Source organism: Mauremys mutica, chromosome 12, assembly GCF_020497125.1.
Source record: "Mauremys mutica isolate MM-2020 ecotype Southern chromosome 12, ASM2049712v1, whole genome shotgun sequence".
In the NCBI taxonomy this organism is placed as follows: Eukaryota; Metazoa; Chordata; order Testudines; family Geoemydidae; genus Mauremys; species Mauremys mutica.
In genome coordinates, this window is record NC_059083.1 from 64,521,194 (window position 1) to 64,544,865 (window position 23,672).

General features: G+C 48.4%; 1 protein-coding gene across 5 annotated transcripts in view; it reads right to left on the reverse strand.

Moving 5' to 3' along the window:
- The window catches only part of LOC123346243 (urotensin-2 receptor-like), a 32,503-nt gene extending 9,992 nt beyond the window's left edge, over nucleotides 1-22,511 (reverse strand). The window contains exons 1-2 of one of the 5 annotated variants that reach the window (XM_044983530.1): nucleotides 21,239-22,511; nucleotides 275-807 (exon numbers count right to left, since the gene is read on the reverse strand). In XM_044983530.1, coding sequence (XP_044839465.1) covers nucleotides 21,290-22,378 — 1,089 coding nt within the window. In that variant the 5' untranslated portion in view covers nucleotides 22,379-22,511 and the 3' untranslated portion in view covers nucleotides 275-807; nucleotides 21,239-21,289. Of the gene's footprint in view, nucleotides 1-274; nucleotides 808-1,225; nucleotides 1,419-2,975; nucleotides 3,047-18,040; nucleotides 18,150-21,238 lie in introns of those variants that run through there. The other 4 variants (XR_006572954.1, XM_044983531.1, XM_044983529.1 and 1 more) reach the window with 4 other exon arrangements.
- Nucleotides 22,512-23,672: the final 1,161 nt, after the last annotated feature.

Sequence of the window (23,672 nt, forward strand, 5' to 3'; positions counted from 1 at the left end):
AGACTGGCAGTCCTCCCTGCCATTCACTGTGACTATCCCAGCAGGTCTGACCTTAGTCCAACACCTGTGGTTTGCTGTCTCTTACAGGCAATAACAGGATTACCAATGCCCAGCCAGCTTCCACAGAGCACAGAACATTTATTTTAGGAAAAAACATAAAACAATAAACAGCCTATACACAGACTAGATGTCACCCGCTTTCCACCGGGAGACCCTGCAGGTCCCAATCCTTCAAACCCTGCAGCAGGGTTTTGTCCTCTTGTTTACAATCTTATGTCAGTTTTTGGATCAAAATGAAGGCCCCATAGTCAGTCTAGACTTTCTCTTTATACCCCAAACTCTTTCTTTGTCTCCTGGGCGTCTTGAATCCAGTCTGACTTAGTCTGTGCAATTCCTCCACGGGGTGGCACTTCTCTGGAGTTGTTTACCTGTGCCAGGATCTGCAGTGATTACGCCCACACAAACACTAATTTTAATCCTTGGTGGGGAAGCTGAGGAACCCCTGCCCCTTCCAGGACGTTAGAAAACAGTCCCTAGCTCAGAGAACATTTATAGATACAAAAGTTTATGACTAATCCTGGTGGCACATTAATAGTCTTTTGAAATTTTCATGCTTCCAAAGTCTCGCCAGTGTCACATCCAGGAGCTGGGGCTTTAAGAAAAACCCACAGCAAGCGTTGTGACATTTGTAGTAAAGTCATGGGTTGGCAACACTAGAAGGGAAGAGATCAATTCTGAGCACCTTTCTCTACCAGCCCACGCCACATAATCAGCCCTGGCTGCTCCTCCTTCCAGCATTCAGACAAGCTACAGGGAGTGAAAGGAAGAGTCCTGATTACTAGGCAGAATGCCTCATGCTCCATCCCTGCTTTGCCTTTGCCACTGGTAGCATTCCCTGTGTGGTGCCACTCTGGACTCCAAGGGGGAACAGAACCGGGGTGTGAGGGGAGCTACCGAGACTCAGCAAGCAGTAGGGGGTAGCTCCAGATTGGCAAGGGGCATCCCAGCAGTTCCTACTGCGGCTGGTGCCCGGTGCTCTCTTCCCACCCCCTCCCCCGCTAGCTGGCATCCTGTGCACTGATGCTCCCCTGCCCCCTAGGTGCTGGGCCTTGTCCCCCACCCCTCCCCAACAGCTAGCACATGTGCTCCTGCCCCTCCCCGAGGCCAGGTGTCTCCTCCAGGACCCACAGTGGCTGGAAGGCAGGGAGAGGAGAGATGTTGCTACCTGCTCCCTGGTGGCCAGTGCCAACTGCTCCAGAACCTCTCTGGGTCCCACAGCCACCTTCACCTCCACCCCCCACGCACATATGTGCAGAGGCAGAAACAGAGGCAAATCCTGCTCTCGCCTTTGTGGGATATTGTGGAGGCAGAAAACATTTTTTTGGGGGGGACACACAATACATTAGATGCCCCCCCAATATTTCTATTGTGGGGGTTTTAGCCCCTCCTTCCCCCCTGATTCCACTGCCACCGCTGGACTCCATTCTAGAACCTCTGTGCTCCCAGCCTTTGTTGCATATGGCCTCAGGAAAGCAAGAGGTTATATTTTATAAATATGCCTCTGAAAACTTCCCCCTCCGCACCTCAACCAGGTCAAGGCCCTGTGAGCTTGTGCAGTGGATTTATTCAACCTTTAAGAGTTGGGGGTGACGTTTGCTCTCAGTTTACTCTGTCGCAAATCCTGAGTGACTTCACAAGAGTTTCTGCAGCTTCACTCTAGCGTAAGGCTGTGTCTGCACTACAACTTCTGTGGGCAAAACTGATGTTGCTCCACCCCCCTGAGAACATAAGTTACACCAGCTTAAGTGCTAGTGTGAACAGCGCTGTGTCAGTGGGAGACAGCTACCACCGCTCGTTGGGAAGGCGGGGGGGATTAGTTATGTCAACAGGAGAGCTCCAGAGCGTCTACCTGAGAGCTCTTACAGCAGCACAGCTGCACTGGTACAGCAGCGCTGCTGTAAGCTCTCTACTTTAGACAGCCTCAGGCTATGTCTACCCTGGCAACTGAACAACAAAACTTTTATCTTTCAGAGGAGTTTAAAAAAAAACAGCAAAAAACTGAAAGACAAAACTTTTGCCACAACAAGTGCCGGTGTGAACAGCTACGCTTGGCAGGCTTGACATAATTTTGCTGCTAAAAATATTTCTCAGTTCCATAGCATCAGTACAGTTTCTGGAACAGCTCCCAGGGTAAGAACCTGCAATAGGAGGTGTGTAGGGAAGATCGAGTCTTGGTTCCTTGACTCCCAGCACCAGCTGTTTCAGCCTGTTTCGGATCACCTGTCTCCCAAGTCTAGCATGATGGGAGCTTTGTACCAAGACAGAGAGATGCATGTAGGGTGACCAGATGTCCCTATTTTATAGGGACAGTCCCGATTTTTGGGTCTTTTTCTTATATAGGCTCTATTACCCCCCCCATCCCGATTTTTCACACTTGCTGTCTGGTCACCCTAAATGCATGTGTCCCTCATTTTCGGTTCTCTGATTTTCCCCAAAATCAATAGGGCTCTAACCACTGAGGCCTAGAATATTCCCTGAAATTCCCATCAGGTCTTCCTGGAGAGTGACTACCCTCCCCACCCCTAACGGAGGATAAGCAGCCGCTGGAACATCTGCTGCATCCCACAGGCTCCCTGTTCTGCTCTTGCTTTGAAAGACTCTTGGGGATCTGAGTGCAGACTGTCATTCTGGCTGCTGAATTTAGTGCCTCCTTGAACAGTTTTGAATGGGTTCTTTGGGGTTAAGTTGCTCTTTCATTTTGATGAGTTGGTTTTGGGGAAAAAACAAAATTCCTTTTCTCTCCCCATGCACACTTTGGTTCCAGGAGTTTACCTAGTCTGTCAGGGAGAACTGATACAATCTCAGGCTAACCCAAACTGCTACGGAAATAAAAAACCTAGGATAGCCAAGTCCCCCTCCATGCGGTACCCAGCTAGCCTCCCTGCACACCAGTATCTCATTGAGTTTCCACTTGCCTGTTGGTGGTTGTCACTGGATTTAAAGCAGGTTTAGGACATGACAACGAATGCCTCCTTCAGCAGGTCACCTTGAAGAGACCCAGAAAACAGTCCAATGCATGTATCACAGGCTGCATCACAAAATAGCCAGGACGTTCATGCCATTTTTCTCAGAAAGGCCCCATGCCCTCCATAGCAAGTTGCACTTAAATTCTGCAGCAAAGCCCCTAGATTGTGTAGCACTCCAGCAGCGCAGACTGCAACAGAGGGTGATCCAATAAAAGATATTGGATCACCTTGTCTCTGCAAACTCTGCAGAAGCCTACGTTACATTAAAAAATTTAATTAAATCTGAAAATAGAATCAGTGCAGTACAGTGGCAGGGGTTACATTACATTTATTTTGATGCTGTCCTGACACTTCTGTTTTCAATATGTCAAAGATTTTTGTACTGACATGATACAAATGAATCACAGAAGCCAGAGGATTACTGTTGGCATTTAACTTTTCAGGTTCAGGTTTCTACGTTAACTGCTGGTTACGACGGATAGACCACTGCAGCCCTTTGAGCTATTGCTTTAGGCTGGCTGCAGACTTGGGGAGACAGCACTGCATCAGTTTACACACTGCTTTCAAGGCTATCACAATCATGAGTGCTAGAAACTTTCTTTAAAAAATGAAAGCTGTGGTTCTGGAGCATGATTCTATGGCAAATTCCACAGCATGAAAGTACACAGTACTCGGATTGTAACTTGGGACTAGAACAGGATTTAGCCAGATGCAATTAGATCAACCTTTAAACCAGCAAACCTCTCTCACTTTTGGCAATCTTGGTAGTGATGCGGGGTCTGCATGCCTTTTGCAAGGAGAGGGAGAAGGTAGCTGGGCTGCCACAGGCTGTAACACATGCCTGCTTTCATTATTTCTAGCTAGCATGGCACACTGTTCCCTCTCTTGCCAATAAGGTCAGTTAATCCTGCCCAGCGCTTTCATGCTGTGTTTGTCACTCTCTTGTTTTAGTGAAGGAGTTGGTCCAACAATAACCCTGCGGCTATTCACTCCTGTTGGACACGCTATCTGGAAGTGGCCATTCCATCACAAATCACCATTGCAAACTGCCCCACAGAGAGCAGGAAAGCGGAGAAACTTGCAAGTTTTGACTCTTGCATATGATGTTCCTTTGTATGTTGAGCATGCACATGTCATGTAATATGACAAGACAGTGTCTGAAGTGATTATTGGTGGAAGTTGGCATAGGGCATCTCTGCCAGGGTATGCAGATTTTTAATGTCTCTGGGAGGCCACAATGCTTATGGCCATCTCACTGTCAGGCAGGGCTGGCTCTACTGTTTTGGCCGCCCCAAGCAGCGCACGGAATTGCCACTGCGGATGGCGGGAGCAGTCCGTGTGCCGTTACAGCGGCACGCACATTTCCGCGGCAGCTTCTGTCTTCAGCCAGAAGAAAGAAGCTGCGCTGCCACGGACAGCTGAACATAGAAGCTGCCGCCGAATTGCCGCCACTGAGGAAATGCGCGTGCCGCCCTAATGGGGCACGCACTGCCCCCACCGACCGCGGCGGCAATTTGGCGCACTGCTTGGGGGCAAAAACACGGGGACTGCCGCCCCTTGCAGATTGCCGCCCCAAGCACCTGCTTGGAATGCTGGTGCCTGGAGCAGGCCCTGCTGTCAGGATTGTTCTTGTTATCCCTGTTCTTTACTTACATTCTGCTAGATACTGTGTCTTCAAGTAACTCCATCAGCTGCACTAATCATCGTACTGTGCTAGGGTATTTTCACATAACTAAGCAATGACTGAATCGATTATCCATAGTGGATTTCTTGAGAATTCTGTCCTTTGCCTGTCCTAAGTTCTAGGAAGTTCTGCTCTTGTTTTGTTTTTGTTTTAATTACCAGGACCATATTAGGGAAAATATGGCTGTGCTGAGGGTCGGGCTATGGCTTAGCCAGTGTGTGTACCCATTTTAAATTCCTATTGACTCATACTCACTGCACTCCCATGGGACCAGGAAGCAATGGCAAGATTCCCATTGACTTTAATGGAGCCAAAATGTCACCTCAGACATTTAAGATCTGCAGCCAAAAGCTTTAACTGTCCAACGGATTTAATATGTCTCTGTAAAGGTACTTGCTTGTAGTGCTCTAACTGCCATTAGGTGAGGGAAACAATATCATGAAAGGAACTTGAAGAGAAGTCACAGTTACTCCCATTGCTAAAACATGTACTCAGCCTAGGGTGACCAGATGTTCCAATTTTATAGGGACAGTCCCGATTTTGGGGACTTTATCTTCTATGGGCACCTATTACCCACCCCCCCGTCCCCATTTTTTACACTTGCTATCTGGTCACCCTAACTCAGCCAGACCCAATCCAGAAGCTCTACTTGTTTCTATTTCCAGGTAGTGTATCTCTACTGTCCCTGTTACTGGGTATCTAAGGGCATAAAACAACTGGTGCTTTTATTTTCTTCAGAAATATCTGGAATTCAAAGCTGAACACTGGATGTGTGTTCTAAGCAGGACTGACAGCTTAGCCCAGCATGGTAGATGGTTGTTAGCAGAAAGAGATACCCCTCCATACAGCCCCCTGTCCAGTCCAACTAACTGGCATGAGTCAAGCCCCAGATGTTTTTACTTCTTGGTGTGACATTCCACTGTCAGAGTGAATCTTAATGCAACGAGAAATGTAAGGGCATTAAGAAAGGGCATCTGCACTGACAACATCCTTTGCCCCATTCAGAATGCAGCTGATCAGCAGTTTTTCCTCATATCCCCTACTCTTTTCATGATCGGACTATTGCTTTTGTATTGCATACAAGGAAGGCATAATATATAAACCATCTGAGCTGTTATGAATGTTAAGACCCAGCAGTGGTATTGTATGTCTTAAGAATTTAGTGGGGAAACAAAACAGTAGAGATTCTTGAAAAAAACTGCATTACTGACAGGGCAAAGGCATGAAAAGAGCAGGTGGAGATACACAGCAGCAACTCACCACCTCTGACTCGAGAAGAGCATCAAAGCTGCTACTTGCTCCTAGTTGAAGACAATGGTCTTTTTTTAAAAAAACAAGAAAACGTGGAAATAGTATTGGGAGAGACTCTGCTCTTAATAGGAAATGTCTAGTTTCTCTTTCCTCTCACATCCTAATTGGGACCCCCATCTTGAAAAGCTCTAAAGCATGGGGTTCAAACTCTAGTTGTGTAGAAGACTGACTTCCCCATCTCACTGTAGGCTTTGGTTGGGGTATAAATTCTGGACCATGGACACTCTTCAATGCACAGCAATTGGAACTCCCCCAGATGTCAAAGAGAGGACTCCACAAAAGGGAAGGGTTATATATGGCCTTTGTAGTAATTGAACTTTTAGTTATTTATTATTTGTTCAGTTCCTTATTGTCACGTACCATGTCATTCAGTGGGAAGATCCGCTTCTCTTCAGGATGTTGCTATTTCTGACCTTTGTTTCTCATCCTCCTTTCTTCCCTCAGCATTTCCATCTCAACAGGCAGCTCCTAGTTTCCTTCATGGACTCCAGTCCCACCCCACTCCTCGTTCATCTGCTAAAATTATGGGCAATTAAACTGTTTATAGATATTTGATATTTAATGTCATTATCAGACATTAGAGTTAACCCCCAATGACATTTTTAGGGACCATTTTTACACCTCTCCCAGCTATTGTTTCAGATGCCACGCAGACACCAGAAGATAACATTTCATTGATTTAACCAAGTATCTTTGCAGGCACAGGAGCTAGAGTCTTAGGGCTGTTCTACAGGAGACAAGCTGCACCAGCATAATTCTATTTAAATTCATGCAGGTTACACTGGTGCAAATCCTTAATGCTGATGCACTTAAACTGGTTTAAACCTCACACATTTTGATTTAGCTAAAATGTTGGTAAAAGAATGAATCTAAACTCATCTATATGCATCAAGATATAGTATATCTAGAATCCCTATTGTTTCACTGGTGGGACTTTCTAATGTAGATAATCGTTTTAATTTTTCCCTTTTTCAAACAAAAGCTTACATACTGCAGAGCCTGAATAGGCCAGGTGAATACATCTCCAAGGGTGGGTGTTTGGCACCAAGGCTCTAAAATTTGATGCAGGGCTCTGTTATGCAGTTCCCCTATCTCTAGTTCAGAGAGTAGAACTGTTGATGTGGGGGGTTGTGTTTTTGTTGTTTTGTTTGCAGGCTTAATGAGGCTTCCTGGAAGGTGCTATATAAAGATTTCTTGTGATGCAAAGTAGAGCTGAAAAAAAATCAGCTTCACTGTTAGACAATATTAGAAAGTTTCACTTTTTTGCTGTAAAGTTTATAATATGCTTTAAAACATTGAGTTCTGGACACTGATCTTATTTAAGAGGTGTTAAATCTTTAGCGGAAGTTTTACCCCATTCTAGTTCTCTAGATTTTACCTTTCTTTATGTTTGCTTCTTAAAATCTGGGGTGGGGTAGTTTTTTTTTTCAATTATCAGCCATTTGACTTAGGCATGAGGGCAGGTGGATAAAAATTAATGAGTTTTTGAAAAATCCCCAAAAAATAATTTTTTTATTTAAATTGGATTTGTTTTGTTTTTTAAAATTATATTTTCTTCTTTTTAAAAATAAACCTGTTTAAAATAAAATCTGAATTTAATATAAAATTTAAGGCCTAAACTTATCTCTTAAAACATCTTAAATAAAAAATAAATGTTCTGAATCCATGAGCTTCTGTCAAAAGTTTTGAGTTAAAGATTGCTTTTCTGCATAAAAAACAAAATCAGGAGAAAACCCTCTAACTTTTTAGTTAGAGTTTTATAAATATGCCTCTTGCTTTCCTGAGGCCATATGCAACAAAGGCTGGGAGCACAGAGGTTCTAGAATGGAGTCCAGCGGCGGCAGTGGAATCAGGGGGGAAGGAGGGGCTAAAACCCCCACAATAGAAATATTTGGGGGGCATCTAATGTATTGGTGTCCCAATTGCCCTCTTCTCTCCTCCCAGGCACTCCTGCAATACAAATAGTTCACGCACTTGCCCCTTCTTCACCCCTCTACATTTTTGGATGACGTTATATTCAATCAAACCTGCAAAGTAATTACTCTAGAGAAAACTTGGTTAGGATATAGTTCGCAGCTGCAGTCCTGATGGTTCTCAGCTGTGAAATTAACAGTTCCAAATTAAAAAAGAGGGTGAATTACAATGAGTTTGCCAGAAGTTACTACTGGAACATGTCCCCAAAGCTGTGACTCAGTGGCGTAAGAAGGTCCCAGAGGGCCCTGGTGCAAGAATAGGTTAAAGGCCCTCTTCCTGATTCTGCAATCCACCCCCTTCCAGCACCCCCATAGCTCCAGCTCCCTCACAACCCTCTACAACCCTCCAGCTCCCTCCATGGTCCCCCCTTGCTCCCCTCCAGTTCTTCCTCAATTCTCTTCCAGCCTCCTTCAGTCCAACCCTAGCTCCCCCAACCCGGATCTAATCCCCCCTCCAGCCCCTTTTAGCTCACTGCCTGCCCCACACTTCCCGCCTCTCCAGGCCCCCACAAGCCCTCCCCCAGCTCCCCTCCAACCCTCCTCTCCCAGTGTTGATCCAGACCCTCTGAGCTCCATCCAACCCCTTTTCCCCCACCCTCAACGACTCCAGTTCAACTCCCTGACCCCCACCTCCCCAGCTCAGATCTCGGAGCACTGGGGGAAGGAGAGCTGGGAGGCAAGTTGCCAGTTCCTCTTCACTGCCACCTCCCCCATACAAAGTGGCTGATACTTCTACCTTGCACTCCACTGGGGGAGGGGGAGTAAGGGGAGTGTCTCCAGGCTGCTCCCAACCCCCAACATTGCGATGCCCCCATGCCTTCTCTGCATATCCTTGCCAGCTGCTCACATCTGAGGCCCAGGGTTGCCCCAGCTGGAGGGGACCCACCTCTCAGCTGCCCCCTTCCTCAGGGGCCAGTGGGCCCCACTCTGCCCCGCAGGCCTGTCTCCTTTGCTGCATGGCATGACTTGGATCAACTTCTGCTGGGCTGGTGGTGGCACGAATGAGGTTATCTATGTGTGGCTAGATCCAAGTGTCCTACACAGCTAGAAGCCTCTTTCAGCATCAGCACAGACAGCCCGTCACCCCAATTTCTGGATACCTGCATTCTGTCCAATGGAGGTAGTCTGAACCTACCAACTGGTTACATCTCCAGGCAGTAGGTATCCAGGTTCCTGGATGCGTGGGCCCTATCCACTGTACTAGTTAGGGGTGCAGTCCCCTTATCTCCAGACCGAGCATGGCACCCCACTTGTCTCTCTGGACTCCTAGGTTCTAAATTGAAACAGTACTCTGGTTGGGTCCCTATAATCTTGTGGTCCCTGGCCAGTGACTGCACCACTTGCACCACTGTAGTTACACCACTTGTGGCTTTCTCCAGTACTCCAGGCTTACAGACACACAGTTTAGTTGTAGTCTCTTTGCTTGGATGAATCACAGTTATTTTGAACCAGAAATGCAGGCGCTGGCTTTGAGATGCCAATCCGGATGCATGCAGAAAGCCTCATTGTACCCTAGAGCCTGAACAATGAGCGGTGATCAAGCAACTAGCAAAGTGGAGTTTGCTTTGCAACTTTGGGAACACCATGTCAATTATAAGTCACAACAGCTGCCAACGACAGCTAATATTGGAGGCCAGTTAATAATACCCATGTATAGGACACTGATGGGTGGTTTTATTCTGATGAAATTAGTTATTTCGGGTGAGATCTACAAAGGTGCTAAGGAGCCTAAACCCCTGATTTAAGTGTGTGAGTCCTAGTTTTCATGCCACTATGATCCACAAACCTCGTAGGTGCCTAAACACACTTGGTACCTAAGTGTTCAGGGTAAAAGTTCCCTCAGCACCTATGTTTCTGCCTCTGGGCCTGTGTCTTGCTGCCTCCCGCTAAGTGTTCAGATGCCTGTCTCCCACCTAAACCCCAGAGCAGCAGCAGCGGCGGTGGCACTACCCAACTTATAACTTTTAGCCCAGTGGTTAGAGCACTCACTTGGGATGTGAGAGATCCAGGTTCATTTCCCCCTTCTCTGCCAGAGGGGAACAAAGATTTGAACAGTGGTCTTCCACCTATCCAGTGAGTGCTCTAAGCACTGGGATATTCTGACATGGGAGTCCCATGGTCTCCCCTGTTTGTTCCAATGTAGATAAATAATGAAAGAGTGATTGGAGTAAGGGGAATAGATCTTGGCTTTCCCAGCTGGGTGCCCTCACCACTGGACTAGGGAGTCATTCTCACTGTCCCTCGTGCCCTATGGCTTTGAACTAATAGAGAAGATGATGGCCCAGAAAGCTGGTTTGTGAGATGGTTAATTTCTATTAAAATTCCTTTCTGGGTCCCAATGAGGGACAGAGAAATAGGACCCAATTGCAGGGAGTGCTCTGCAGGGGGGTTCTCCTTTCCTCCTTCCAACTGTCCTTATCTAGAAAACAAAACAAAACAGGGACTGACATATTTTCACCTTGGGGTACTACACTGGTGATGTTTTCCTTGGCAGCGGGAAAGGCTGCAGCATTGGCTAGTAGCTGTGAGGCTCCATATTGAGTCAGGTGAAGGGGGATGATTGGCCAAAACCTATTAGGAGTGGGCTTAAGGGACTATACAGATGGTCTCACACAGGTGCCAATTTCAGGTGGAGAGTCAGTTTAGCTGGGAAGCCTGCTCCAGGAGATGCTCCTTCCAATTGGAGGGTTTAGCACAGCCCAGGAGCTCCCTTCAGCTGGGGAGTGTGACATAACTCAGAAGACTTCTGGAGTCCAGAGTTTAGTTCAGCTCAGAGCAAGCTCCTGGCATGAGCTTCGGGAGTTTACTTCAGGCCTGAGAGCCCATTCCAGTTTCAGAAGCTTCCTTTGGGTTAAGGGTTCAGTCTGACTGGAACCTAGAGCGCTTAGGTACTTTTATTACCCCCACTTCCATAGTGTCAGAGCCCCTCACCATCCGTAATGGATTTATCCTCACACACACCCTGTGCGACTGAACGTGCCATTGTCTCCATTTTACAGGTAGGGAACCGAGGCCCGGGAAGCCTACATTCACAAAGGTACTTAGGTGTGATGCTGGTTTTCTGTGCGCCTAGAAAATCACAGTGTGAGTCACCAAGCCTCCATTAGGTGCCTAGGCTCCTGTACAATGAATGGGGAGAAACAGGCACCTTAGATTGTTGTTCACAAAAGCCTCTGAGCGCACTGAGTGGATCGGGGCCCACACATGACTTTTGCAGCCAAGCATCTATCTTCCCCCAGATTGTGAATCACAAGCAGAGATAGGCACCTCCTTGCAGCCCAGATTGAGGCACAAAATGCCATAAAAGGGCCAGGGCTTAGCATACGCATTTCCTGTTGGCATTCCCCATTGGTTAGTTTAGACGGCTCCCCACGTAGCATGCTGTTTTTTGTGGATCCTATTCTAGAGTACCTCCCTGTCCCCATTCATTGTATAAGAGCTTAGGCACCTAAACTCAGGCTTTGTGGGTCACAGTGTTGTTCCTGTGACTTTCTGGGTGCTCCAACACTGAGCAACACAACACCCATGTCTCTTTTGTGGAGCTGGGTCTCAGTGACTCACCCAAGGTCAAACAGGCCCTAACCAGGGGGCCACTCGTCCTCACTGTTAGCTTTCAGTTAGAACCCTTCTTGCCTTTAAAGGAGGATGTGTAAAGGGGACTTTATGAAGATGCCACTAGAATTTTGTAAATTAAACCAGCATTGGTGCACCCAGTCCCCTCTGTCTCCCCCCCCCAAAAATAAATCCCCAAACAAACACCCAAATCAGCCACCAATGTTATGTGGCAAATTAAAATGTGTTAGCTCCTTCTGCTGCAGCAGCTATGCCAAACACTAGTTAGTCCCATGCAGGATGACCAGACGTCCCGTCCTGATATTAGGGGCTTTGTCTTATATAGGCAACTATACCCTCCTCCTGCCCCCCCCCTCCAAAAAAAAGTGTCTCGATTTTTCACACTTGCTATTGGGTCACCCTACTCCCAGAGCCCTGCTCCTTTCTCTGGAGGCTGCCAGTGAGGCTGGTGCACATAATCACAAGACTGGAGCCAGTTTGGATTCTGCCCAGTTAGAAACATGAGGGTGACAAATCAGGCTTTGAAAATAAGATCTCTCTCCTTAATGGCTTTCTTCTCCGTGTGACACCATGAAAGGAATATTACAAAAGAAAGCAATATTATTATGACCTCATTAACTACAGCCAGGCACCTTTTAGAACTGGTGAGGGCAAACAACAGCCCGGGGGCCGCATCTGGCCCTTGAGACATTTTAATCCGGCCCTCGAGCTCCTGCCAGGGAGCGGGGTCCAGGGCTTGCTCTGCTCTGCACATGCCATGGCTCCACATGGCTCCCGGAAGCAGCGGCATGTCCCCTCTCCATCTCCTATGCATAGGGGTAGCCAGGGGACTTCACATGCTGCCCCGCCCCAAGTGCCACCCCCTCAACTCCCAATGGCTGGCAACTGCAGCCAATGGGAGCTGCAGGGGAGGTGCCCGTGGATGGGGCAGTGTGCAGAGCTTCCTGGCCACTGCTTCTGGGAGCTGCTTGAGGTAAGTGCCACTCGGAGCCTGCATCCCTGACTCCCTACACTCCCCAACCCCCTGCCCCAGCCCTGATCCCCCTCCAAACCCCTCGGTCCCAGCCTGGAGCACTCTCCTGCACCCCCAACCCCTCATCCCCACCCCAGAGCCTGCATATCCAGCTGGAGCCTGCACCCCTTCCTGTACCCCAACCTTCTGCCCCAGCCCTGATCCCCCTCCTGCCCTCTGAACTCCTCGGCTCCATCCTCCTGCACCCCAGAGCCCATGCCGCCAGCCAGAGTCCTCACCCCCACAACCTGCACCCCAACCCTCTGCTCCAGCCCGGAGCCCCATCCCGCACCCTGAACTCCTCATTTCTGGCCCCAATCCAGGGCCCGCACCCCAACCCCCAATTTCGTGAGCATTCATGGCCCACCATACAATTTCCATGCTCAGATCTGGCCCTTGGGCCAAAAAGTCCCCCCCCCCCGCATTTTAGAAGCTGAAGCGGGCAGTGAATTTTTGCCTCAGGTCATCCATAGGAAATGCCCTAATTGACCACTAGGGGACAGCACTGCTCCCCAGAAATACAATAGAAGGCACATTTAGCTGGATGTCTGTAGAGCAGCGCAACAGTTAGGAAATAACTGTCCTAGGGTGGTATTCTCTAGCCCCTGCCATTCCAAACCCACGTGGACCTCTCATGAAATTATGAGCTATTTCCTCCATCCTCTTTCTTTGAAGGAAACATTTGTAAAATAGCCTAACTTGACTGCATATTTAACACTGACAGTGGGGAGGGTTTTTTGTTGTGTTGTTTTGGGTGAGGAAAAGATACACATTCCAAAGAAACTGACAATGATTAAAGAAATGGCTTCCCAGGATTCTTGGGAGCTGAGACATCATGGATGGGATACTGTGGGTTGTGTAAAAAGAACAGGAGTACTTGTGGCACCTTAGAGAGTAACAGATTTATTTGAGCATAAGCTTTTGTGGGCTACAACCCACTTCATCGGATGCATGCAGTGGAAAATACAGTAGGAAGATATATATATACACAGAGAACATGAAACAATGGGTATTACCATACACACTCTAAGGAGAGTGATCAGTTAAGGTGAGCTATTATCAGCAGGAGAGAAAAAGAACTGTTTGTAGTGGTAATGAAAATGGCCCGTTTCCAGCATTGACAAGGAGATGTAAGGAAGTGTGTGTGTGTGTGTGTGTGTGTGTGCGCGCGCATAAACATGGTGAAATAGTTTTACTTTGTGTAATGGCCCATCCACGCCCAGTCTTTATTCAAGCCTAATTTGATGGTGTCCAATTTGTAAATTAATTCCAATTCAGCAGTCTCTCATTAGAGTCTGTTTTTGAAGTTTTTTCGTTGTAATATTGTGACTTTTAGGTCTGTAATCGAGTGGCCAGGGAGATTGAAGTGTTCTCCGACTGGTTTTTGAATGTTGTAATTCTTGACGTCTGATTTGTGTCCATTTATTCTTTTATGTGGGTTGTGTGCATCATGTGTTTTTGAACAGCTTATCATATCATTGCTTATTATCTATTTACTTACTATGCATAGCAGAGAGGGCTGCGTTGCCCAAGGGATGGCTTTAGGATTGACAAAAATCTAAATGACCAGATGCAGGAATATCCCACTGCTAGAGGGCTGGGATGGGAAGTGGCTTTATGCCTTCTCCTCTGGTCTTGCTGCTGGTGAGGAAATTGAGCATAAATTCCTGGTTCTGTATGGAAAGGAAGATCCAAGAATTGTTCATCTTGCTAGTGCCTCAGGCTGGCCCTGCCTCCCCCTTGCTATTAATTTAAGGGCCCTCTATCTAGAAAGGCTACAACATGTTCTTAGAATCACTCCTGTTATTGTTCAATGACATATTAATGAAAACTGATGTTAAAACACAACTTAGGAAAACCTAAACCATTTGATCCAAATATTAATCTCTGAATCAAACATCCTGCAAACTCCCTGCCACATGTGTCAGCTTTGAAGTACCACCAAAGTCATTAAAAATGGACAGCAGGCCCTTCAATTATTTATTGGGAGCTTATTTTAAAAGGTGGAAGAGCCAGCAACAAACGGAAGTGTCAGCAGCAACTCAGCAAGGTTCAAAGAAGCTCATCTGCTCCTGGGAAACCAGAAATATTTTCACCAGTCCCACAGAAGAGCACTGTTCTTTTTTCAGCCCGAAGGTAGAAAAGCTATAGTGTCTGCAACAAAGAAACTAGCTGAGATGAACGAAGGGGAAAACTTTTTGGGGGAACTGCGTTGACTAGTGGTCCTTTTCATGGTTATTATTTTACTATAAACACATAATGAGTCTGGAAAAGTTTTCTCATGATGAAATTATTGATTTTGTTGAGAAATAGGCACAGTGTTTTGCAGTCGCAAACTCTGGCCAAACAACAACAAAATGCTGTACTACCTAAAACTGCTACTTCCCACTTCCCTGGAAAACTAGCTGAGACCTGGGCCTGTAAGTTTAGATCAGACATACCAAAGCCCTGTCTCAGTGGAGTTTGACCTGCATCAGGGAATCATTTTTAAAAATATAAGGTTAAAAGTAGTTTCTGGTTTTGCCTGGTCAGACTAAAAATGAGCAACCCATGTACAATTGTTTTCAGATGTTAGAAAAAGTTTTCTAGACAAGGAGTTACATGTTCCTCTCAGTTACAAGCTAATTGACACCAAGGGAGTTACTTCTTATTTACAACTGGTTGCTAACTTTTGTGATTTTATCATTAGTCTTATGATATCTGGATTTTTTCTTAAAGCCCCAGCTCCTGGATTCATGTTATTGTGTGAAAATCTCAGCTTTCTTTTTTCTTTTCTTTTCTTTTTTTAAAATTAGGTTTCTAGCCCTTGTGGTTGTAGAAAAAAGCTTGAAAGCATGAAGCCAGTGCACCCTAAAAGCACAGAAACCTGGAGCCCACAAAAAGGACCTAAAATCTCATAACTTACTCCTATCTCATGATTTTTCCAAGCTTGAGGTTGGCAATAGTACAACTTAGTCTAAAAAAAATTTGCTAATACTGTTATAAAAGAGTTTTGTCTGGTCCATATTCACTAAATTTACCATGTTTAACAGAAACTATTCCAACCCTGTGTGGATTAATGGGGTCCTACCGTGAGTCCAACTCCAACGTGAATTTACACCAAAATTGCAGGCAACTTGCTGCACCACCCACACCCTCAATGTATCCTTTGGGTCCTACCTGTTTACTACTTAGCTATCCCTAGTGGCTAGGGAGGTTTTTTTGTCCACTAGGGTGCCCTATTGACCATCTGCCCAGGTCTGCTATAGTTAAAGGCAGCACTAAAGGCCCATAGGCCTCTGGGCCTTAAGGACTATTTCAGCCTCAATTAAGCCTTTGCTACTAGGGGAGGAGTTGGTTAGACTCATTCCAAAAGCCCTATGTGCTAGCACCTTAATTAATTGAGGGGAGGGAGTGTTAAAAGGAAGATGTATGAAGTCTTAAACCATTTTTGGAAAGGGTACTAATTCCTAGTTTCTAAAAGTAACAGACATCTCAGTTAAAACAACAGGAATGGCTAGGATCAGTCAGACACAGCCCCAAGGAGCTGGTGTGAAATCTCCCCTCTATTTCTATTTTTGAACAGGATCAGCGCTCCCAAGTTTTGGTAGTTTTGCTACTCCAAGGAAACAGTGAGAGAGGGGGTTGGTTACATACATATTCACCTGTTGAGTAGAATTCTGTTCACTGGGAATAAGAGAAATTCCTGGGAAGTCGCGTTTGCACAGGACTACAAGTCAAGCTGTGGTGGTAGAAGGCAGTTAGAAGGTACATTTAACGGCATAAGACTTGCCTGCAATGCTGCTAGCACGTTGCCGTTGAATGGCACAATGATAGTCACTGCTGGAGTCTGGTCCCTGGCCACTTTTACTTGTTACACTGGGCTCTCTTCCACCTATCCAATTAGTCTGCATTGTCTGCCTCTCTGTCAGTGCCCTGAACTTGCACCTCCAGAAGCAGCCTCTCAGTGTGAAGGAGACATTATTGCTTTTGGAGGACAGGCTTTTGCAGCCACATGCTTTGGTGAATGTGAGTGATTATAGTGAGATCTCATGTGGAGGAGCCCCCCAGGGATGTGTCAGAGCCTGCCAGCTAACTGCAGGTGGATGGTGATGGTTTAGGGGTGGGACTAGACTGAAGCAAACACTGTAGCACCAGCAGTGCAATGTCAGAATTTATATCTTCCCTTCTAAGACGATTCCTTCAGCCTTTTATTGCTGCTTTTCTCAGAAATGCCTTTGATTTGTCCAGTGTTCTGGAAATATGACATTCAGGGAGTACTCTAACTGCACTGTCATCAATGTCATACAAACTGGGTCAAACCCTTTCTGGGGCTGTGGCATCATGTGATACAATTACCCTTTCTTCTTTACCTAGGCTAAAGCATAGGCACTCATACTGTGGTATTGAAGAACCTAAATAGATTAGAACTTCAGAAGACTATCCTCAGATAGTAAGACTAGCATTCCAAATAGGAAATACCTGGCTAGGCAGCAGTGCTGCAGAAAAGGATCTGGGGCTTATAGCAGATCACAAATTGGATGAGTCACCAGGGTAATGCTATTATGAAAAAGACAAATGTCATTCCAGGCCATATTAACAGGAGTGTTGTATCTCAGACATGGAAGGAAGTTGTTACACTCTTCTCGGCACTGATGAGGCCTCAGCTGGAGTACTGTGCCCAGTTTTGGGGCACTGCGCTTTAAAAAAGATATGAACAAATTGGAGTGAGTCCAAAGGAGAGCAACAAAAATGATAAGAGAGGTTTAAAAAACCTGGCCTATGAGGAAAGGTTGAAAGTACTGGACATGTTTAATCTAGAGAAGGGAAGGCTGAGGTGTGCATGATAATAGTCTTCAAATATGTCAATGGTTGTTATAAAGAGAATGGTGATCATTTGTTCTCCATGTTCACTGAGAGTAGGACAAGAAGTAATGAGTGTAATCTGCAGGAAGGGAGATTTCAGTTAAATATTATGAAAAACTAACTGTAAAGTTAGTTAAGCACTGGAACAGCTTACCTCGGATGGTTGTTTAATCCCTGTCACTGGAGATTTTTAAGACTAGGTCATTAGACACACATCTGTCAGAGATGGTCGAGGTATTCTTAATCCTGCTTTAGGGTGGGGAAAGGTCTCTAGATGACCTCTTGAAGTGCCTTCAGTCCTACATTTCTATAATGTACTTTATTCATCCACAAAGACTGATTTAACGTGTTCCTAACTCTGTAATTCTATTCTCCATTGATTAAACAACAACATTTTCGCATGGGACCATCTTGTTACATAAGTGGCCTTTAAGGGCCTGTTCCTGCGAGGTGCTGAGCAATGGAAGTCACAAATACTCAATACTTCACAAGAACAGGCTCCAGTCAGTGTGGGGTTTTTTCACTGTGTGGTCATGAGGAAACAGCCCCTTTGTTCAGATATGAGCAAGCTGCAAGGACAACGTCTGTAATCTATATGGCCTGGTTCTCCTCTCACCTTCATATTGTTCTGTTCCTTGAGAGCAGCATTCCACCCACTACCAGCATGAGAAAGAGACACTCAGATCTTCCCACACCTCCTTTCAGAATGAAACTTAACCTTGTTTCTTTTTAATGGGTGTTGTTTGTCGTGAAGACAGGCCCAGAAATATGAAACAAAGGAAAGGAAACAATTTGTTACAAATGATGAATCAAATGGTGGGTTAGTTCCAAAAAAGGCAAGTACTTAAAACGTTGTAAAAGTATCTGGCACATTGTGTGTCCTAATAATGCTCTATGTCATGGTACCTAGAAATCTCGGGGATAAGCACCTTAGATCAATGTAAATCTACCTAAAGCTCACGCTTCAGGGTTTCGGCAGGCCAGTGTCCAGGATAAGTAAGGGATTCTCCCCCTCCCTGGCTCCATGTATTCTGAGACGGTTTTTTAAATCTCCTTTCTCTGAAGCATGAGGGATGACCACAGCTGGAGATGGTCGAGGGGGGCAGAGGGAGGTTGGGCCCAGTGGCGGCTCCAGGCACCAGCGCTCCAAGCGTGTGTCTGGGGCGGCAAGCCGTGGGGGGCGCCCTGCCAGTCCCTGCGAGGGCGGCAGTTAGGGAGCCTTTGGCGGCTTGCCTGCGGGAGGTCCACTGGTCCCATGGATTCGGCGGCAGGTACACTGAATCCGCGGGACTGGCAGACCTCCCGCAGGCAAGCCGCCGAATCTGCGGGACCGGGGACCTCCCGCAGGCAAGCCGCCGAATCCACGGGACCAGAGACCTCCCGCAGGCAAGCCGCCGAAGGCTGCCTGACTGCTGTGCTTGGGGCGGCAAAAAAGCTAGAGCCGCCCCTGGTTGGGCCAGGGCACTGCGGTGGTGCTGAGCGTTCTTTCTCTCCCACTCAGGTGCTTGACTGGCTGCTAGTTGCTCACATGCTCAGAGTGTAACTGATCCTTATATATGGGGTTGGGAAGGAATTTTCCCCCAGGTCAGATTGGCAGTGACCTTGGGTTTTTTTTTTTCCGTTTGTCTGTTTGTTTTTTTTTGTCTTCTTCTGCAGTGTATGGGTCACTTATCAGGATTATCTGAGTACATCTCAATGATTTCCCTGCCGTGGCAGGGGCCTTAGATACTGGTGGACCTTCTTTTCTCTGGGTGGTGCTGGTGGCCTGTGATGTACACGAGGTCAGACTAGAGTGGTCCCTTCTGGCCTTAAACACTATGATTCTATGACACTTTAGCTAGCTAGCTAGTCTGCACGGTACGGTAACAGTACAGGCTGAAGCAGTGCGTCCATGTCTTAGAGGAAGTGGTAGTGTTAGATGGAGTACAAGTACCACCTGATGGGAGTTAACATTTTTTTTATTATTAAATGCAAAGCAAATGTTGCATCTCTATTAATGAGTGCATGACTTATGGTGCAGTAGCCATGTGTCCTTGGTATTCATCTCCAGTATGTACCTGGCTTTCTCCTTTTGTCTACCAAAAAGTACTGGACTAGTCTAACGTCTAAAACCCAGAATGTGTCGGTGCTGAATTCTCTGGTCGCAATCCGTGGCTGCGCTGAGCCACCCTGTGCCTCTGGTCCAACACAAAGCTGTCCTAAACCCGGCTTCAATGGACTCAGCAGGGATCACCCTAGTAGAAAGAAACTGTTCAATAGCAGAGAGTTGATGTAGTGGCTCCTCTGCCATGCCTCTCTGTGGCTGGACTTGGGTGGTTGGGGGACAGGGAAGATGGCTATGGCTTCCGTGCGTCCTGATCATTGCCAGCTGCTGTAACAGTCCCTGGGATCGCTGGCAGCTGGTATAATTTACAGCAGCCCCCAGAGTGCTGTAAATTATCCCAGGGGAGTGACCCAAGATATGGGGAGAGGAAACATGACTTAATGCTATCTTTGTCCCCACTCCTCCACTCCATGTTACACTGGGAGCAGGCCTGCTGAGAGAAATATGAGGCCCTGGTATATCATGTTCTCTGGGGTCTCAACCCCTCCCATTTCATCCCAGTTAGACATTTTGGGGGTGACTGTGCTTGGGGTCCTGGTACAATTGTCCTCCCTTTCCCAGCCTCTCATCAGCCCTGACTGTGGCAGCCAAGGATCAGGGTCTTTGGCTCTCATAATTACAGACCCTTGTGCTGAGTAAAGAAGTGATCAGTCGACTGAAGGGAAAACCACTGATGAACCATTTCTTCTTAATAATCTTGTCTGAATTGAGGTTTTACCCTTTAAAAAAAAGGCTTCAAGCATATTTTGGAAATCAGTGTGCTGGAGGTTGGCTATTAGATGTTAGGTGGAAGAACAATAATGAGTAGTTTATACTGAGCCAAAGTGACTTCAGTGGAGTTATACCAGTAATTAATTTGGCCTATTATTGTGCATTTCTGACTGAATTATCCCTCTTTTCTCTAGAAAATGCAGTAGAAAGGTTCAAGGCTGCAGAGCAATTTCTGGTTGTTGAATCACACAATCAGGAAACAATACCAGCATGATATTTAATTCATTAAGTTCCTCATCTTGCTCTTAAAAGAGACTGGTGCAGACTGCACGGAGATTCTGGCATGAACATTGTTCTAATGCATGTCCCCCACAACTGTGTCACCAACTGTCACTGTTTTATCATGAGTCTTACAATATTCTTTTTTTTTAAGCCCCAGCTCCTGGAGTCAGGTATTTAGAGAATCCCAGCTTTCTTTTTTCTTTTTTAAAGTTTCTAGCCCTCATGATTACAGAGAAAAGCTTGAAAATCTGATCCCTAAGGAAGGAAAAAAAACCCCAGCAGCAATAACCAGGAGGCCAATAAAAAGAACCCCACCTGTCTTCTTATTCAATTTCACCTGGCCCATGAGTTTGTCATGCCTGGGGTTGGCCATACTGCCCATACAGCCTTTCCCCACTTCTGAGAAGAGTTTGATCAAAGTGCAGAACACTCTATAAAAGGGGAGTTCAAGTCCAAGATGAAATAAGAAAAGGGTCTTTAAAACGTTCCTGAGACACATTCTGAACAGTTAACAGAACTATGTACAAGACAAGGGAGATTTCAGACCGCCAGGTTTCTAGTCCTGGAGCCTGGGCACCAGTACCCAGAACCAAAGTAAACCAACCGTGGAGCAGGAGCTAGACAAAGCTTGGAAGGAGTTTGCCCAAGATGTAAAGGAAAAACCCCGAGAGCCAATTCCTAGCGGTACCTTGGCTTTGTGGGTCCCTTCAGCCTTACCTTGCACAGATATTCCTCTGGTTCCCAGGTGCCTGGAGCCCCTCGCCCTCCTCACTTGTCCTTCAGCGTGGCCATGCCCAGGGACTCCGAGCCGTAGTCATACTGGTTGCTGGAGGACGGGGCCCTTCCCCAGGAGCACTGCAGGTTGGAGCTCCGCTTGCGGAAGGAGGAGGTGAAGCGGTAGAAGCTGCGGTGCCTGTTGCGCAGGTACTCCCGGTAGTTCTTGGTCAGCAGGGTGTAGAGGAAGGGGTTGATGCAGCTGTTGCTGTAGGTCAGGCAGGTCACCAGGTAGTTAATGCACTTTTGGGTCTGCGAAGTCAGCTGCAGGGAGCTGTGGTAGAGGCGCACCAGCTGCCAGACCCAGAAGGGCAGGAAGCAAGCCCAGAAGACCAGCACGATGCTGAAGACCATGATCAGCACCTTCTGCCTGGGGGACCTCTTGCCCTCCTTGTGGGGCGGGTTCCTCTGGGACTCCAGGTAGGTCCTGGCCAGGCGCGTGTACAGGTAGCCGATGATCACCCCCGGGGCCATGATGCTGGTGCTGAACAGCACCGTCAGGTAGGTCCTGTAGGCGTCGGCGCTCCACGTCGGGGCGCACATCCGCTTCACCTTGCCCCCGGCCTGGCCCGCCTCGGTCAGCGTGACCATGAGCATCATGGGCAGGGTGAGCAGCAGCGAGACGGACCACACGGCGCCGGCCGCGGCCTTGCGGTAGCCCCGGGAGCGCTTGAGGCTGTCCAGGGGCCGGGTGACGGCCAGGTAGCGCTCGGCGCACATGAGGGTGAGGGTGAAGATGCTGGCGTGCATGGTGAGCAGGTCCAGGCTGAGCAGGACGCGGCAGCCCAGGTCCCCGAAGTACCAGTCCTGCGCCAGGTAGGTGCAGACGATGAAGGGGATGGTGGAGAGGTAGAGCAGGTCGGCCAGCGCCAGGCTGACGATGGAGCTGTACATGGGGGCGGCGCAGCGCGCGGAGTGGCACATCACCGCCAGGGTGTACACGTTCCCCGCCACCCCGGCCACGCACATGCAGGACAGCACCGTGCCGAAGGCGGAGGTGATGAGCAGCTCGCTGCCGCCGCCCGAGCCCGCCGCCCGGCCGGACGCGTTGCCTGCCCCGCCGGCGGTGAGGTTGGGCTCCATAGGGGCTCAGGGCAGGCGGCCTGCGGCTGCAGGGCGCATCGCGCGGGCTGCTGCGCCCTGCCTGGCGCGCTCCCCGGCGCCGCTGCTCAGGCGGGACAGGGGCCGCCCCCGAGCCCCTTCCAGCGCCCAGCGGGGCCCTTCCCCCGGTGCCCTCTGCAGCCCGGGGGCGAGTCGGCGAGGGGCAGGGCTCTGGCTCCGGCCCCCAGCCGCCGCCGGGGCTCCGCGCCTTGGGCACGGGCGGGCGGCGAGTGCCGGGTTGCGAACGCTGCCGGGAGCAGCCGCGGCGGGGGAGCAGGGGGATGTGGCTATCGGACGCTCGGCTCGTGATGGGGGTGAGCTGAGTGCGTGTGTCTGGGCGTGCCCGGGTCACTCCGGGCGTGGGCTGGCCCCGGGCTCCGCCAGAGCCGGGCAGCTGCTGCTTTTCACACCCATCCCAGGACCCGCGCGGAGCGCCCCTCCCCAGCCGCAGCCCCGGGGCCGAGTGAAGGCGAAACTGGGGACCCACGGACGCGCCCCACCCATCCCGGCTCATCCCGGGGCCGAAATGGCCGGGCCGGGGGGAGGCAGGAAGGGTGCTGAGGGGCAGCGGGTCAGACCTCAGTGGTTTGGATGCCTGCAATGGGCAGAGCCCGGGGCACAGATCGCCGGCTGCATCCTGGGAATGAGGCCACCAGTAGCCGAGTGACAAATCCTGGGCAATAATTATTAGAGTGTTTTACAAACCCGGCTCCTATTCCTGCCCCTCTGCGGAGGGCAAAGGAGCGGCTGGAGTGGCCAGGTGAGAATGACCCCTCCCGGTGTGAAGCCACCTGAGGTTCGTAGGCCTGCCCCCCAGGGAGAGGGGTTCGGGAACTGAACATTAGAGCAGCCCCTCTGAAAGGAGGGGGAAAGGGGTGACAACATGGCAAGGGGTTTAGAAAACCTGATCTGTGGAGGCATGTGCAGTAGTCTTGAGGGGAGACCTAACAACAGTCTTCAAATCAGCAACAAAGGAGAGTTAGCTAGATTGAGATGTTAAGGAACTCTTCTTAGTTATAGGGACAGTTAAGCAGTGGAGCAGCTCACCTGGCTGGTTGGCTCCCTGGAGGTTAAGAACAGGTTGGAAAAACACCTGTCGGGGATGGTCTAGGTTTCCTTGCCCCTGCCTCAGTGTGGGAGGCTGCACTAGAATAAATGACACCTGGAAGTACCTTCCATCCCTGTGATTCTATAAATTATGCTGGAGCTGGACCAGGTTGAGAATGAGATAGACATAACCACCTCCTTGACTGCTGCCCTGCCCTTCCCTTCCCCC